The sequence below is a fragment of the Epinephelus moara genome, chromosome 2 (assembly GCF_006386435.1).
Source record: "Epinephelus moara isolate mb chromosome 2, YSFRI_EMoa_1.0, whole genome shotgun sequence".
NCBI classification, from domain to species: Eukaryota; Metazoa; Chordata; class Actinopteri; order Perciformes; family Serranidae; genus Epinephelus; species Epinephelus moara.
Window position 1 is genome coordinate 32,950,318 of NC_065507.1, and position 18,020 is coordinate 32,968,337.

The 18,020-nt window shown below is 43.0% G+C and overlaps 2 protein-coding genes across 2 annotated transcripts; one reads left to right on the plus strand and one right to left on the minus strand.

Annotated features, from left to right (window-relative positions):
- Window positions 1-8,344: 8,344 nt before the first annotated feature.
- On the minus strand, window positions 8,345-13,670 carry psmd8 (proteasome 26S subunit, non-ATPase 8). Its single transcript, XM_050063957.1, has 7 exons — window positions 13,476-13,670; window positions 12,136-12,208; window positions 11,905-12,007; window positions 11,638-11,803; window positions 11,290-11,390; window positions 10,547-10,658; window positions 8,345-9,262 (listed from the first exon to the last, which is right to left on the minus strand). Exons 1-7 carry the CDS (start codon window positions 13,653-13,655, stop codon window positions 9,125-9,127), a joined length of 873 nt encoding a protein of 290 aa, XP_049919914.1. The 5' UTR covers window positions 13,656-13,670; the 3' UTR covers window positions 8,345-9,124.
- An 18-nt stretch (window positions 13,671-13,688) lies between these two features.
- On the plus strand, window positions 13,689-16,233 carry nup88 (nucleoporin 88). The gene has a single exon (XM_050063946.1). The coding sequence runs from the start codon at window positions 13,689-13,691 to the stop codon at window positions 15,846-15,848; it is 2,160 nt and encodes a 719-aa protein (XP_049919903.1). The 3' UTR covers window positions 15,849-16,233.
- The last annotated feature ends 1,787 nt before the right edge of the window (window positions 16,234-18,020 follow it).

The following is an 18,020-nucleotide window of genomic DNA, read 5'->3' on the forward strand; positions in this document are numbered from 1 at the left end:
ACATTAGCACACTGACTGGTAAATCTCATAGCTTCTTTCATCAATTTGAGGATTTAAGGCCTTATATATTTCAGCACCACGAACAGCAACTAATAACACAATGGTGGTTAGAATGGTTAGAATTAACACAAGCTAACGTTTACTACAGTAAAGGTCTAGGGTGTAGGATTTAGTGGCATCTAGCGGAGAGGTTGCTGAAGTGAAATTTCTCTCATGTGGCAAGCGTGTAGGAAAACTAAGGTGGCCAATGCAAAAACAGGAATGGCCCTATCTAAAGCCAGTGTTTGGTTTGTTCATTCTGGGTTTGCTGTGGAACAACATGGCAGACCCGTGAATGACCACCCTCTCTGTGTGAAGATATAAACAGCTCATTCTAAGGCAACAAAAACAAGTCAATTCTTAGTTTCAGATGATTAGAGACTAATGAATAATGACTAGTTATAAATATTACAAATGGGTGGCACAGGGGTGCAGTGGTTAGCACTGTAAGCACTCCCTCTGCGTGGAGTTTGCATGTTCTTCCATGTCAGCATTCTCCAGTTTCCTCCCACAGTCCAAAGACACACAGGTTAGATTCACTGGTGACCCTAAATTGGTGTGAATGTGAGCATGAATGGTTGCAATACATCCAAAACTGAGACAGTATTGCAAATCTTTAAAAATGGGCACAAATAGGCTATAGTTATACATTTTTAAAGGTTTACTGGTTTCCTAAAACAGCAGAACACTGCAGTTTTTTTATAGAATATTACTCGAACAGGACGAAACGGTGCATTTGTGGGATTGACTCAAAATAAACTACAGTGGCTGGGGTTTGTGGTAATAAAGAAACATGTCATCCAGTGCAATACTGTGGTTTACTGATGTGTTTTTAATAGTTAAACACTGGAGCTCTGTGGCAGACAGAAACAAGCTTAGTAGGATCAGTTAATTGGTGATTTTGGTCTTTTTGTGGCATTTGTTGACAATAAGAAAACAGAGAATATTAACAGAATTGTCCTTTAAGTCTGCTAATAAAATCAAGCATTATTTTTGCAGTAAACTGGAATAAAAAGGATGGGTATATTACAGTCAAAAAAGGGTTAAACAAAGGGAAAAGCATCCATCCAATGAGGTGATAAAAAATGGGAATGCAAATTAAGCAGCAGCTAAAAGGGAAACTGAATTCAATCATGGCAAAGCAAATGCTTTAATTGGAAACCTCAGTAAAACTGCCAACACTAGTCAAGGACTAGGCCCTGCTCAACTTATTAGTCATCACATACAACCCAGCAATAGTAATGAAGCAATGCTAACAAGGATACACCGAGTTCCTGCTGTTGATGCCCCCCAAAACAGAGAACAAAGAATCCACAAGGCTGTGAACATTTCACAGGATGCTAACCCAATAAAATATATCCGATATCTTGCTTCAGCTCTAAGAGTAGCTCAACAACACACATCTCTTGCAAAACCTAAAAATAAGAAGACCACAACTGCAAAACCAATGCTTCATCAGGCTACAGCTGCAAGACCAACCACTGGGCCATGTGGCGGTGTGGAAATACCTGCAGGAGAATTAGATGCTCTGAATTCAGACATCTTACAGCAACTTCAGGATGTAGGTGAAATATTAAGCCAGGCGTCAACAGGACTTTTGGTCAAATTAAGACTCCAGCATGAAGAATACTTTACCCAAAAAATGCCTCGGTACCTTCAGTTTTTGAAGAAAGCAACATATTGACTTATTGATTGAATCGGGACCATGTTTAACAATAGCAAAACTATATCCAAGAATATGTTTCCAAACAAATTGTGAAGTATAATCCAAGATTAATTTATTGAGCCATATGTTCAGTACTCCCCAAATATGAATTTTCACTAAAACCTGATTATTTAAAACTGAACTGAAAAAGAAACCTATCTATGCTCTCCTAAGCCAGAATTCAATACTCAGGTTTTAGCGAAAATGCATGTGGTTGATAAGTACCGAGCATACACTGGATAAATGAGAATAGGAATAGTTGTGTGAGAGTTTGTAACCAAATGTTTTGCTGTTGTTAAATGTGGTCCCTGATCAATAAATAAATCCATCAATATGTTTGCTGTTTTTCATGAAGGCATGCAAGAAAAAAAAATTCCTTATGAATTCAAAGTAACAACCTCATGGCTCATTAATACATATTGAAAAATACTGGGTTGTTGAAGCAGATGAATTAGTTATTGGTGAATAGTCCAGGTAGAGCAGGTGGATGCTGATGGAGAGAGGTGGTATTATATGATCCAGTCCAGTCTGAATGCTGCAGAAAGTGCCTTTTTTTTACATCCGCCCCCAGATTTAAATTGGAAATCTGCACAATCACAGAAGGACGGAGACTTTGGGCCTACCTGGGTTTAGTCTGGCAAGGCAGGTTGGTGCATAACCCTGGCCACTGGGCATATGTAGGTGTTACCTCCTACTTCCACTTTAACAGTTCTGACTCAGCTATCGGCTCCTGCCATGCACTAGGTGATTTGTCGCACAGGCCATAATGCTCGTGGTAACTGTGGGTCAACGATCGTAACAATTGTACCAGGGGAAAGGTTCGGCGTATCAGATAGCCATTTCTGCCTGGCCTGCAGATGTGGTGAGTAATACTTGAGGAAGTGCTTCCAGAAATGGGCGGATCTCCCTTTCCCAGCAACCCATAAGTGTGGTGCATTTAATGTGTTAAATCTGAAATTGATTTGTTTGGGGGCAAGCTGGGCTTGGAGCTCTGGTTTTAGGACCACAAAGGTTTCCTTTAGTTTGCATTCTCCACCTCTAAAGTTTGTCCCCTGGTCTGATAATAGCTGGAATGGCTTTCTCCTGCAGGACATAAATTGTCTGGAAGCCATGTGGAATGAGTCTGTATTGATGGCAGAGAGAAAGTCCAGATAGACTGCTCTTGTCGTCATACATCTGAACACAACACCACATCTCTTCTCTTTCCTGCAACCCACTGTGACCAGATAAGGGCCAAAGCAGTTGACTCCTGTTGAGTAGAAAGCTGGAATAGTTGCAATCTGGAAGGGGGGAGATCTACCGTTTTTGGGATGACCATCTTGCCTCGCCACTGCTGACATTCAGTACATAGTCTCTGGTATCCTCTGATGACTTCTGTTCCTCAAAGTATCCATCCATCGGGCCTCAGCAAATACACACTCGGGGCCTGGGTGCTGAAGTTTCTCATCTATGTCCTTAATGATGAGCTGTGCAATCACATGCTTGGGGTCTAGCACTATGGGGTGGACACTGTCTTGATCAATTCCTGTGGTGTGACGCAGAAGTCCACCAACCCTAATTAGCTGTGATCCACTATCCAACTCAGGAGCAACAGTGAGAAGCCGACTGCTTTTCATCAAGGGTTTGCCTGCCTGCAGCAAAGCCAGGTCTTCAGGAAAGCAATGCTTCTGCACCTGTTGAAGTAGCTCGTTCTCTGCCTTATGGTAGTCGCTGCTGGAGGGAGAGCAGTCAGCTGATCCACACAGGTTATGAGCTGTTGCTTCGAGGAGTTCTGCAAAGGTCTGGAACTGACTCAGGTCTGGTCTCAGGGTTCTTTGACTTGTGAGTGTGAGGTTACATGCAGTTGTCTTCCTTACTTCCTCCTACCCGTCACTCTGTCTAGTGAGCAGCTTCACCGGCCACTGTTCAGGTGACCTGTAGAGGAAGGATGGGCCCTGATACCAGCGATGCTGTGTGCTGAGCTCTGACAGCCTTTTCCCCCATGTGATATCATATGCTGTGTTACGTGCTGAGTCTACATAATGCCAAGCCTCACGCTGAGTTAGATCTTGAATCTCTGCCAGTCTCGTGCCTACATAGACTTTATACCGACATGAGTCGGACTGCAGCCAAGTTAAGCCGGTGGTGGAGTCGGTCCATAGTATGACCTGATGAATGGGCAGTGACAGTTCTGCCCTCAGGACTTCAGTTAATTGGGCTCCTGTAAGGGCTGCACAGAGCTCCAGTCGTGGTATGGTCTGTTGTTTTCTTGGTGCTACTTGTGATCTAGCAACTAGGAAGGCGATCTCAACCTTCCCACTGGGATCCTCAGTCCTGAGATAGGCCACTGACCCGTAGGCCTGTTCAGAGGCATCGCAGAACACATGAATGTCTCGTCGGCTGTTCCCTGGGTCCATGTCTGAGCTGGTGTAACATCATGGTAAGGAAATTTGTTGCAGAACAGGCAGCTCCCTCTCCCAGGCCGTCCAGGTTTGAAGCAGCTGCTCAGGCAGATCAGGATCGTCCCATTCATGTTTCTTAGACCAAAGCTGTTGCAGTATGACCTTATACCTGACCTGATAAACCCGAGGGGGTCATACTGGCTGGCAAGAACCTTGTAAATGGTGGGCATGGTGACCTGTTGAGACACTGTTATGCAGGGCTTGTAGGATAGTGTGTCTGTGGGGCAGTTCCAGTAAAGTGCTGATTCCTGGGCATCTGGTTGGCCTTGGGCTATCCACAGCTCCTGCTGTCAGATCTGGCATCAGCTGGGAAGTGGCTGATAACAGCTGGTTTGTTACTGGCCCATTGTCGCAGTTCAAAGCCACCATCAGCAAGCAACTTTACTAGCTTATTCACAAGTTGGTCTGCCTCCTCCTCCATTGGTGCACTCTTCAGGCAGTTGTCTATGTAAAAGGACTGCAGCACTGACTCACGTACATCGTACATGTACTTTTGTGGACTCTGGGGGGTTCCTCTCGCTTCAGATCGCACCACAGGAACCTGAGGAGGGGCTGATCCTCTGGGAGCACCCTGACCTGGTGAAACATCCCACGCATATCACTACAGAAGGCAACTGCATGCTCCCAGAATCGAAGCAGCACAGCCAAAAGGGAAGCCCCCAATGTGGGCTCAGGGAGGAGGAGCTCATTCAGGTTGTTATCCTAGAACTGGAATGAACAGTTGAAAACAACTCCGCTCTTACCGTTATGCTCAGTCATGTGATGGGGGACATCACATGACTGCATCTTCAAGCCTCTGGATCTCGGTGATGTAGGCTGCAGCCAGCTCAGGGGTTTTAGCCAGTCTCTTCTCTGTACTGCACAACTGTGGGAGCACTGCCTCCTGCGGTGCTCGCAGTTGTGGCATGTTGGGGATGTGCAGTAGGGGGATGGCATAGCAATTGAGTCCCTTATCATCGACTCTTATAGTCTTGGCTTCCAGAAGCTTTATCGTTTCCTGGTCCTGCTGGGATCTGGTGCTGACCTTGGCATTGCAACATGGCAGTACATCCATCTGCCACAGTTTCTCAATGTTCCTCAAAAGGTCTTCTTTCATAGGAACTGTGCTTGTGAAGAGACACTGCTGGACAGTAAAACGATGCAGCAGTCCCTGGGCTGGACCCTGCAGTGTCCAACCTAGGCATGTTCTGATGGCAGCGGGACCTCCTGGTGGGCTAAGGCGAACTGGTTCCACTGGTGTGATTAGGTGGGGGTTGTCGGAGCCAATCAGCAGCACAGGGCTGACTTGGTCCAGATTCTGTAATGGCAAGCCTCGAAGATATCTGTACATTTTCTTTAAGGTGTTGACTGGGTGAGTATGTTCTGCCATACCCAGTCTCTCGGCAGTGAAGGCACCCTGGATTTGGTAGATTTTCTGTGGTTGAGTAGCTGGAGACAGCCTGAATGATACAGCCACCCCATGAAGAACATAAAGCTCCTGTCTCACTGTCTGTAGGGGCAGATCTTCTGGTTGCCCCTGGAGGCCCAACTGCTGAGCAGCCATATGGAGGATGATGGTACGTTCTGACCCATCTTCATTCCGTAAGAGAACTTTGATGACCTTCAGAAGAACCTTGCGACCTTCCGCCAGCCTATCAATGTAGAGTACTTCATCTGCAGTACTGGGAGAACAGGTGCTTGTGGAAGAGGCTGCTTTGGTGCTATTCCCTGTCTTGGCATAAGTCTTCTCATTCACCTGGCGGAGCACAAGTAAATGTCAGTTACCACATGTCTGGCAACACATCCTCAGGCCCGATGGGCACGCCCACAATGCCAGCAGGCATTGTTATCCTTAATCCAGCTGTGTTTTTGCAGTGTTGTTAGCTGCTTGAAGTTACTGCAGGCATTAAGTGAATGCTTGCTGTTGTTGCAGTAAGGACAGTATTTCTTAATCCTCTCCTTAGAGACTGCAGGCTTAGGCTTGAGGTCAGCTGGCTGGGTTTCGATGCATAGGAAGATGGTGGTGGTCTTCTCTGAGGGCTTGGGTGCTTTCCTTGTTTCTTTCTTTGCTGAAGCCTCTCCTTTTGAACTGTATCTGGCTGTGTCCACCTGAATTTAAATTTAAAATTCCAACCAATCAGAAAGATCCAGAAGTGTGAGGATTGGGGTGTGATGCAGGTGGATAAAGCGACGGAAACTGGATCTCAGGTCATGAGGTAGCTTCCCCAGCAGTCTAGACACATGTGATCCACACTGTAGCTCCACATTACCTTACAAGGTAACACAAGGGAGCACATCTTTAATGCAAACACGTGGAAGGCCTTCAAATCGCCGCTGGCTACATTGGGACCGTCCATTAACTCCACATTAACTGTTGGTTCAGAGCATCCATACTGGCTGTGTAAGGGTGATGTGAGTTAGAATAAGAATCAGCAATTAAGAGTTTAAGGTGGTCGACTAAGATTTGGAATTCGAACCTCTCTGTTGCGTCCACTGGGAGGATGTTGTCAAGTGCAGTTTTGGCGTGCTGCCTCGGTATGACCGTTCTTGACCACCAATTGGGCTGTGGCTCCTTTGTCTGGAATGGGAGTGACCACATTGTGAGGAATAGTCCCGTCTGGGTATGGAGTAAAAATGCGTGTTTACTTCCACATGGCTTGGCTCAGGGGCATGGTAGTGGTCAGGGGAACAGGCTCTGTGCCTCTCATTCTGGTCCAGAATGATGTTGCGCACTCGGCACAGGCAGCGGGAGGTGTAGACAGTATTTCTTTATGGTTTCTCTGTGTCAAGACACTGTTGTAAACCAAAGAAAAGATGCAGAGTCAAAGCATTCAATTAAACTAGTGGAAAAATACAGAAAATGTCACTATAAAAACAGAGATAGAGGAGAATGGTTGGTCAGGTTGAAAAAGAGAAACAGGAACCAGCCATAACCTCTCCAGTAACTCTTGAGTTAGTCCATGCTGATGGTTGCTGGCACCCATTTACAGTAAATCAGTGCTGTTCCAACAAGGTGTGCTGTCAACATGTCCCGGGGACAGGTTTGCCAACAAAATTTCCAAAAGTGGCGAGCTACACACTTCAAGCCGTTTTATAGCTGTAGTCATTGCTAAATTCAAATCTGAACTGCATTTTTAATGATTTACGCAATCTTAAGCCTAGTAAATAAGTGCAAACGTTTTGTTCTTCTTTGTATTTTCCTTTTTTCTGATCTATACCACTGATTAAAATCAGTAAATTACATCTTTGTGTAACACATCCACAGGTTTTATGAATGCCCAGTAAGGTTATTATGGTTAACTAAAAAGAAACTAAAAGCTAGCCTTAGGTGTAAAAAAACAGTTTAGTTAACTGCAATAAAAATAAAACCTAGACTTTTGCAAAAAATAAAAACTAACTGAAACATCCATGTCTGTCCGGTCTTATATGTAGCTATGACACTGGACAATGCTTCAGTTTGTTGTAGCAAAGAAGCTACATATTCTAAAACAAGGATGCTTCATACATCTTCGGTGTCAAAGTGGACACCCAAGATATGTGTCACCACATCATGAGGTTGACCTTTGACCTTTTGAAATAAAATGTTATCCCTTTAAGATTTCATCCTATTAGACATTTGTGAGAAATTTAGTCATAATTAGCATGTGACTTCTTGAGTTATGGCCAAAAGCGTGTTTCGTGAGGTCACAATGACACTTGACCACCAAAGTCTTATCAGTTCACCATTGAGTCCAAGTGGACACTGGTGCCAAATTTGGAGAAATTCCCTCAAGGTGCTTGGGACACCACGAGAATGGGTGGACTGACAGGCAGATGGATGGCCAACCCTGGCCACGGCTGTCACTGGTGCAGAGGCACACACACTCTGGAAACTAAATGAAACTAAACTGAATTGAAAACAAACATTAAAAACGAGTACTGAGTAAAAACTAATGAAAAATATAAAGCTATAATAACTTTGGTGCCCAAACCACCTGCATGAGCTTCCTTGAATCAGCACAGAAAGACTCGCAGCTTTCATAACACAGAGAGAGACAGAGGGAGAAGATTCTCATCTATTAGAGAAAGCATTCAGAATATTTCTTACATTAATGACTGGCATGTGGTAAATTGATTAGTTCCTGGAAATTACTTGAATCCACATAAAGATAGAAGTGATGTAAAAAAACAACAACTGGAAAGCAGTCATTCAGAAAGTTTATTTTCAGAATCATTTATTGCAGGCAAAGATTTAATATCAACTGGATTACAAACCATCTAGGGAGGAAGAGGAATTTCCATTTAGAAAACACTCACAAACTTCAACGGCAATTCTGTCAGTTGCTAGGATACAAAGCAATACATTTCTGAGAGCTCTATAAGGAGAAAATTAACTTTGTGTACAAAAAGATTTTGGTGAAAATTAGGGGAAAAATGTTGAGTTGATAGTCTTGTGTGACACTGACAGGAAAAGTCACAGGGTAGTTATTGTAATTAGTTGAATTGTAATTGTCAAAGAGTTGAGGCCCAAGGGTTTTAAATGTAGTAGCTGGACTTGAAGTTATTATTTCTCTCTCACCAGTTGGTAATACGCCATAAAAAGCTCAGTTTTAATGCTGTTGAGATGGCATCTTAGATAAAATAATTAACTGTATCATTGAAACCCTTGAATGTCTTCAGTGACAGGTAGATGTGTAGCTATTGCTGAGTAGACTGGTCACCAATGGTACTTTTGTTTGTTTTTCCACCACCTATTGAAATAAAAACAAACTTCCAGACAGGAAGACCTGCAGATGAGTGGAATACAGGAAAAATAAATGTTGATAGATTTTTGAGGTATGGGCAACAAATCAACCACTCTGGCAATCAACAAAGTCATATCCCTCAAGGCAACTGCATTTGAGCTGACTGGATGTATACTGGATCAGCGGCGTGTGTCTGAGTGTGTCTGTACATGGCTGAGTGTGTTCCTGGGGGCGGATTACACAATCATTTCCAGCTGTCGTGCATATTCGATGACCTGTTGTGCCAGCTCTGTAGAGGGGATGGTCACCTCTTCTGTCCGCTGCTGCTGACTGGTGAAAGAGTAATAGTAATCTGGGCTCAGACTCCATCCCCTCTGAAATGAAATGAAATGAACAATCAGCTTTGACTGCCACTTTGTAGGCAAGAATCTGGGATGGAATTTTGTTTCAATTTCAGAAATTAAACCACAAGAAAAACACAACATCTGACAGCTAAACAATAAGTTATCTGCAATTCTAGTCCTTGTCTAGTTGCTTCTTCCACTGTATCTCATTGTGTTATGAGCTTCAATATATTTACCACTTATTGGACCAAGTCCAAGTTTACAACCCTAACAGGCTGTTGCCATTGTGACTGTTGTTTCCATGTTTGCAAAATTACATGCATTTTCAGGTTCTACCACTGCAAGTTGAATGTGCTGTTAAATGTGCAATAACATTTTAGCTACCCTAACAAGACAAAGCACAAAGAAATAACATGAGAAGTGAAATCTTGCTAAATGTACTTAAAGTTACAATGTGTAATTTACGTGGTTGTTTATTAGCAAATATCAACTATTGCTTTCATAAATATATATTTACTAAAGTGTAATGCAATTCACATACAAATGGAAGCTTTCTCATAGGCTTAGAATGATTTCTCTATATATATACACAGGCAGGGTATGCTGGAGGCTGCCTTCTTGCATCGCCATATTTGAATACAGTGGCCGAAAGAGATACACGTGCTTCGCCTTTCACGTTTACCTAGAACTTGCCGTCACTGGAGAAGGTGAAGCTCAATCTGGGGTGCTTCTGCGTGAACCTGCTTTGTACTTTTATGATTCTGTCGCACTTTAAATGGAGGACCACACATATGTTTTGCCCCGTAAGAGGGAAACCACGCCACCAAATAAAAGAAAAAGATCAGATAAGCGAAGACGGGACAAAACGTGAGTGAATATCGGCGTTGCTTATTCAAGGTGGAAAAAATTCCTGTGGAAGAACACTCTGGAGACGCATATATTATAATCATACCAACCTATATTTGCCGCACTGTGCCATGACTATCACATAAAACGTGTTATTTTAGCATTACTGTGCTAATGTTTGCTCGTGTTACCAAAACAATTAGAGATAAAATTTAATGTTTAATGCTTTAATGTTTACAAGACATCTGTACCTGTATCTGTGACTCTTTTCTTCAGATAAATAAATCAGTTGCCTTCAACTGAGACACGTAATTACCCCTCCCATTATATTAAATGCAACTTTAAATTTTTTTATTTTTTTTTTACCAAGATCTGCAAAAATCTAATGTTTTCTTCTTGTAATCTCTGCATCCTATGCTTAATTTCACATACAATTTAAGTTTTCTTTCAAAATAAAAATATACATACCTTGTTGGCATACTCTGTCATCTTATTCGGGGAACTGAAGAAAAGCACACGGGTGGCTTCACTGAACTGGATCTGCTCATATGCTTTCTCTATGCATCCTGCGATTTCATCGCTGCAATTGAAAAGGTCACAGTTTTAGCTGAAGTTGTCTTTAAAATACAATGCAATTTTATCAGCTGATCTTTTTGTGCCCTGTTGATTATAGTACAATCAAGATGAAACACAACAAAAATAAAGAATTAAAGAGGTATCCTTCCTGGTAAATGAAAATAACTGAGTTAAAGCCATTTCCTTTGCAGAGTCCATAATTTTCTACATCAAGACACCTTAATACTTGGAAAGAAAATGGACGATATATTTTAAATTGTCACCCATTTCACATCTGTCTTGGTCAACATGCTGTTCATAGCATAAACCATCAGTTTTGTTGCTATGGTTACCTGCATCTTAATATACCTTTTCACAAATTGAGTATGGTGTTTAAACTGCTGACCATAACTATGCTGAAGTTGTCCCGATATATGTTATAATGAACTGTCAACCAATGATGACATATACAAGGATTTTCCACAGCCATGGTAATTACATAGCAACATTTTAAAACAACAAGATGCACTAAGACCTGAACGGAAAAATACAAATTAATTTTTAAGGAAAAATACACAACAGCATTGGTTAAAAGCACATATAAAGGGCTGCATCAATGAAACGAGTGTATAAATGATAGTAAGTATGATTCTTACCGAATTGTGTCGAGCAGAATATCTATAAAAAAGGTGTAGCTCTCAGCAGGGATGTTGCCTTTGGCAAGAAATACCTTGTTGTAGCTGCCCTCCATCAAGTACTGAAAAGGCCAGGAGAGGATATAAGGTGTTATTGACACAGTCATAGAATATGTAAATAGAGAATTTCACAGAGCCCTGTATATATTTCCTACTGCAGCAAAAGTGTAAACATTTTGATTTGAGGATACAAATTACTAATTGGATGCACAAATATCAAAATTCTATGCTTGACACCTGGCCACAGCACAACAACAATGCACTATCAAACCCTGAAATTGTTCCATGGCTAGGGGTAAATTGCAGCACCTGCTCTAGGGACACTGGGTGTCTGATGTATACGTTGGTCTGAATATCTCGTGCACTCAGTCTCTCAAGTTCTGTGTGAAACTCAGACACACGGTTCTGTGAGAGCAGGAAGAGCAGGTTCAGTCCAAGTAACTGGTGCATGTAGGCAGCTTCAGGCAGTTCATCCCTTGATGACATAAGTAAAGAAAGAGTGATGTTAGAAAACCCAGTGAGTACTGTGTAACAAAATCCCACTAGTACACATGAAAAACAAAAAGGTGCCATTACTTGTAATCAAAGTAGTAACATTTTAGCTGGGCCATGTATCTCTCAAAGGACGGGATGTCCTTCTTGCGGATACTCCACAAGGCTCCAATTTCAAGGACATCACCTGAAACACAGACACAGATCTGTCTTTATTAGGGCTACCTTTTGATATCTGTCTTATTGCTTTGTCAAACAATAATCCATGATTAATATGAATGTTGTCTATCAGCTTGATTTGCCACCTATACTCACGAGCTAAAATGAGTTGCTGCTTAGTGAGCGCAGACCCACTGGTAGGTAGGAAATTCAGCTCCAGTAATGACACCTGTAAAAAAAAAAAAAGTTTGGCATCATTATCTACAAAATTTCGAACTTTATGTGTCACTTATGTTGTCCTAATAGTTTATTAATCTAAAATGACACTAATCTGGACCATAGATTTATCAAGCACATTTTAATTGTTGACTTGTTTATGAACATTCACCCAACACGTAAGACATATAAAAGTACTCAGTCAGAGGCAACTGGACTTCAGGGAGTTTTTCTCAGAAGTGGAGTGTAGCTAAATGCATTTGCTCAAGATTTGTATTAAAGTATCATTTTGAGGCATGTGTACTTTACTGAAGTATTTCCATTTAATGCCACATTTTGATTGCTCTACTACATTTTGGAGACAAATATTGTACTTTGTACTTCACTACATTTATTTGACAGATTTGGTTACTAGTTACTTTACAGAGTCATGTTATTAACACAAAATATAAATCAACTTTGATATATTATAAAGTTAAGTCACCCACATGTAGGCTACATAACGTCATTACAGTTGACACCAGCTGGTACATGTAAGTTATGTACACATGAATGCATCAATAAACCAGTGATATCATTTTAGTGATTCTAAAATGGGTCATTCTTCAAAAGGAGGAATTTGATTTTGCTACTTTTAAGGATATTTTGATGCTAATACTTTTGTACTTTATTTCAGTAAAAGTTTGAATGCAGACGTTTCACTTGTAACAGAGTATGTTTACATTTTGGTATTGGTCCTTCTCAACTGAATCAAACGAGCTGTCAGCATGGCGTTTTGGTAATAAAACATCATCTAAATAACAGAATTTCAACAGTGGAGTTGTGAATTAATAATCAGTAAGTAAAAGCAAACGTTTGAGATACAAATAAAAGTAAAAGACGCATAATGCCTCAATAATCACTGGTTCAAATGTTTATATTGGATGCCAGTTCCAGGGTTGATACTAGTTGGACAATGAATCAGCCAACGATACGTTAACGTTAGCAACACTGCTTATTTCCTGACTGCCCTCCCAAAATTATTAAATTAGTCTATCAGGCAAACACTGGGTGTACCGTATTCAACACACGGAAATTCAATGTTATCAACCCAGAATGAGTATCACTGTAGGTTTCTAAAGTTTACCTAACAGGAAACTCAACACACAACGTTAGCATGGCTAACGTTTGTTAGCAAGCTTAGCTACGTCTGCTAATAGCGCCGAGGCTTCTACACAGAGTGTTCCTGATTCGCCCCATATAAATAAAACAAAAATAGACAACCCGATGTGCGACTCTACCTTAAGTTTGCTCAGAAGCTCTCCACATTTACTCAGGTTTGGGTTTTTCTTGTTCCACTCCGCCTTGAGGGTTTCATACAGTCCCGCAGTCTCTTTCAACGCCATGGTGATTCTGCAAATTATACGACACCGGCCACCGGAATACGTTAAATGACTGTCGTGAAGTTCTCTTGTTGCCATAGTTCCTTGTGACTGAGCAGACGGCGGATCAAGATGGCGGCATTCGGCACGGAGCGGTGGCTAAATGACTTACCAAACCATATTATTTTCCAAAAAATACGAGAGAAGTTGGAGTCAGAACCCACCGCGAATGAAAGAGGGATTGATAAAAACCTCACCTTTTGTTTGGGTGGGGACTTGTTTGTGTGGGATGACACAGACAGCGTGTTTTACACGACCAACTTGCGACAGCTAAACACGGATGAGAGTCGCAGTAGCGGGAAATACCAAACCTTGCTGTGCATCAACCCTCCTCTCTTCGAGCTGTGCCAGGTGTTGCTAAGTCCAACTCAACACCACGTCGCTCTCGTCGGTCAGCGGGGCGTCTCGGTGCTGGAGCTTCCTCAACGGTGGGGAAAGAGGTCCGAGTTCGAGGGCGGACGGAGTGAGATCAACTGTAAGACCATCCCGGTTGCGGAGCGCTTCTTCACCAGCTCACCGTCGGTGAGTCTACGGCAGGCGGCTTGGTACCCCAGCGAGACCGATGAGCCCCACCTGGTGCTGCTCACATCCGACAACACCATCAGGTTTTACGGCTTGAAGTCGCCCCAAACGCCGGCCAAAGTGCTATCACTGTCACAGTCGGAAGATGACAGCAGCAGCCATCCTCCCGCCCGCTCCTATGCAGCATCTCTTGGCGAGATAGCAGTGGCTTTTGACTTTGGGCCGATGTCACCCCCACTTCGACAGCTGGCAGCACGGAGCTCCAAAGAACAGCTGGTCTACCCTCTGTACATCCTCTACGAAAATGGGGAGACCTATGTGAGCTACACGAGCCAGGCAAACGGTGTGAGTCTGACAAAACCTGTTGGACCCCTCCCAATGTATCCTGCAGCAGAGGATAACTATGGCTATGATGCTTGTGCCATTCTCTGCCTGCCATGTGTGCCTAGTATCCTCGTCATCGCCACTGAAACAGGCACACTGTATCACTGTGTGGTGTTGGAGTCTGAAGAAGAGGAAGAGGCAGGGGCAGTGGAGAAGTGGAGTCGAGGAACAGAGGCCGTGCCAGCTCTCTATGTATTTGAGTGTGTTGAGCTGGAGCTCACCCTCAAAGTAGCCACAGGAGAGGATGAGGAGCCCCAAGAATTTGATTTCACCTGCCCAATCAGACTGCACAGAGACCCCTTATGCCAGCACAGGTATCATTGCACCCATGAAGCAGGAGTGCACAGTGTGGGGCTAATCTGGGTCAACAAGCTGCAGAAGTTTCTTCAGTCAGGCGAGGAGGATAAGGACAGTCTTCAGGAGCTGGCTGCTGAGAAGCGCTGTATTGTGGAGCACATTCTTTGTACCAGACCACTCCATACTAGTCAGTCAGCTCCGGTTCGTGGCTTTTTGATTGTGTCTGACCTTTCCTTGGGTGCCACCATGATTTGCATCACCAGCACCTATGAGTGCATCTTGTTGCCCCTGCTGAGCTCCATTCGCCCTCCCTCCCCTCCCCTGCTCTGTTCTCATCCAGGTCCAGGCTCTGGGAGCTCCCCTCTGCGCGGCCTGGCTGACGACTCTTTTGAGCAGCACATCCGCAACATCCTGGCACGTAGCTCCACCAATCCTCTTGTACTCAAGGCTGGAGACAAGGACAAATCACCACCACCTCCAGAGTGTCTCCAGCTCCTCAGCAGAGCCACACAAGTCTTCAGTGAGGAGTACATTCTCAAGCAGGACATGGCTCGTGAAGAGATGCAGAGAAGGGTGAAACTCCTAACAGGCCAAAAGAACAAGCAGCTGGAAGAGTTGACTCTGTGCAGGGAGGAGAGGAAGAGTCTGAGAGAGGCAGCAGAGAGGTTGGCTGATAAGTATGAAGATGCAAAGTATCGCCAGGAAACCATTATGAACAGGGTTAAAAAAGTGCTGGGCAGCCTGCAAAGCCAACTACCAATACTGTCAAACAGTGAAAAGGATATGAAGAAGGAGCTGCAGATCATCGGCGATCAGCTGAAACACTTGGACAACTGCATTAAACAGGTGAACATGAAGATGGAGTACCAGAAGTCGCAAGTGGACAAGGATGTGCCTGCAGCCAGGACAACAGTCTCACTCAATGCCCACCAGAAGAAGGTCGTTCAGGATGTCCTCAGAGAACAGGGACAGCAAATTGGTGACATGATGAAACAGATCAAAGACATCAAAAACCATTTCAGTTTCTAAGGACTGCAGAAAACAGTAAAAATGTATTGAAAAAAAATGGGTGACATAATTCAAATGTTCTTTTGACAATGGTGATTTAATCTGCCTTTTTGTGACATTTGGTGAGAAGCTGAAATGAGTGCTGTAGTTATAAGTTCATGTGCCATGTGTGGGACGGTAATTTGAATTGAAATATATTTTATATACATTGATTTAACTTTACCTTTTATACTACATATTGTTTGTAGGTTTGCGTTCATATCTCAATGTCAAACGTTAAGGTTTGAGTCAGTGATTTAGACAGAGTAGAATATGCGATGTATAGGCAGGAAAAATGGGAAATATTTTAAGCTTTTCAAACTGGTTTGTTAACTTTTTGGAATAATAATAAAAGTTAAAGCTCTCTAGCTGTCCTTACTCATTTCTGACACATATCAACCAATTACTCTTATACAAGTAAATTAAAAACAGAGGAACTTTAAGTTAAAAAACAGAAAAGGAAGTTAGAAAAATAGGTTCATACTTTTTTTAGTCTTTTTTAATACATTACTCACAAAATTGAAAGCTGTTGGTTGCTGTAATTATTCCATCTGTCCATACTGGCCACAAGGAGATCCCTTCCTACTGCAACTCCAAAAAAGATGGAAGGTCAAAATCCATAGTCTTTGTTGCGTCCAGCTGGGTGAATTATAAATGCATTCTTGAGTTCAGCTGAAGCTGCTGCAACTTTTTTTAGTTTCGTCAACCTGAAAATGTTATGCACAGAAGAAGGACTTAAGATTTTGACCCATATCATGGTCCACCTCAGGGCCAGTGCAGACCGGAGAAACAGTCACAGCATCTAGTATTGCATTTGTACAAACTTGAAAAATTAACAGGTATCCTGAAATACATACAGCTGCATGCCTCCAGTCTGCCATCTACAGTTGGATACTGTATTGTACAGTTTCAGTGTAAAGTTGCCAAGAATACTGTATCCAGCAGATGTCACCCCTCTCCATAGTTGGTGACCTCAGTTTTTCTTCCACAGTAGGTTTTCCAGAGGAATTCCCCACGTAAACACAGAGTGACGTATACGGAGACCCCGGTTTCGTTGAGTAATCTTCATTGTTGGGGACGTCTGATGGTGGGGATCCTTGGCTGGAGCGTGGGCCTGCCTTCAGGTTTCACCTCATCGCTGTCTCAGCATTGTGTAGCTTGATCTGAGCAAATGTTTGAGATGGGTTATGATTCAGCTGAACCTATTATGTAGCAGCTGCTATGGGGATCTTTTATTCTGTTCTTTAAAAAGCCATTGGTAGCAATGACTTAACAAGTCAGCGGACATTCATTTCTAGTTAAGAAACTGTAACATTTCAGCTTAATGTTGTCACCTCACTTGACTTATTTCACACATCGCCTCCCTCTGCTTCTCACACACACACACACACACACACACACACATAAATACACAGAGGAGGGTGTGGTGTGCTGCAGGTCTAGCTGAGGAATTCTCCAAATAAAGGGGATGTTGTTAGAGTCTCTCATAAAGGTACAGTGTCTAGATCCTGTGTATGAGCCCAAGGAAACTTAGCAGACCCTAGGAAAGGAGATATTAATAACTCTTGAGCCAACCCACCACATTCTTCACATGTGAGTCACTGTAAGCCAGAGAGCAGGGAGGAAAGGGCTGCATTGCCTCTGTTTCTCATTTGTGTTTCTTTCCATGGAGGAGTGGAACAGGGAGGCGGGGAGGCCACCCCTTCTTCTACGAACCTTGAAAGCTTTATGTGAAACACACATGGCTCTGCACGGGACACATATTTGTGCTTATACTGCATAGCAGACGCAGGATAAAACCAAAAACATCTACAGGCGTGCTGGTGAGGGAGCAAATGTAGAAGTAAAAAGGGATAAGGGGGAATAGACTATAAAACTGTGTGTGTGTGTGTGTGTGTGTGTGTGTGTGTGTGTGTGTGTGTGTGTGTGTGTGTGTGTGTGTGTGTGTGAGAGAGAGAAAGAGAGAGGCAGAGAAAAGACTTCAGATGGTGGGAATGAGAGAGGAGAGAGTCACGGAAAATGGTGGTATGGGGACTTGGCAGGGGAGAGTGTGACTCACTGTTTATGTGGTCCGTCACTGAGAGACCAAGTGAGTTTGATCGAAAAGAAAATGTAAAAAGAGTGCCAAATTAAATGCACTAAACTATTAGTTCT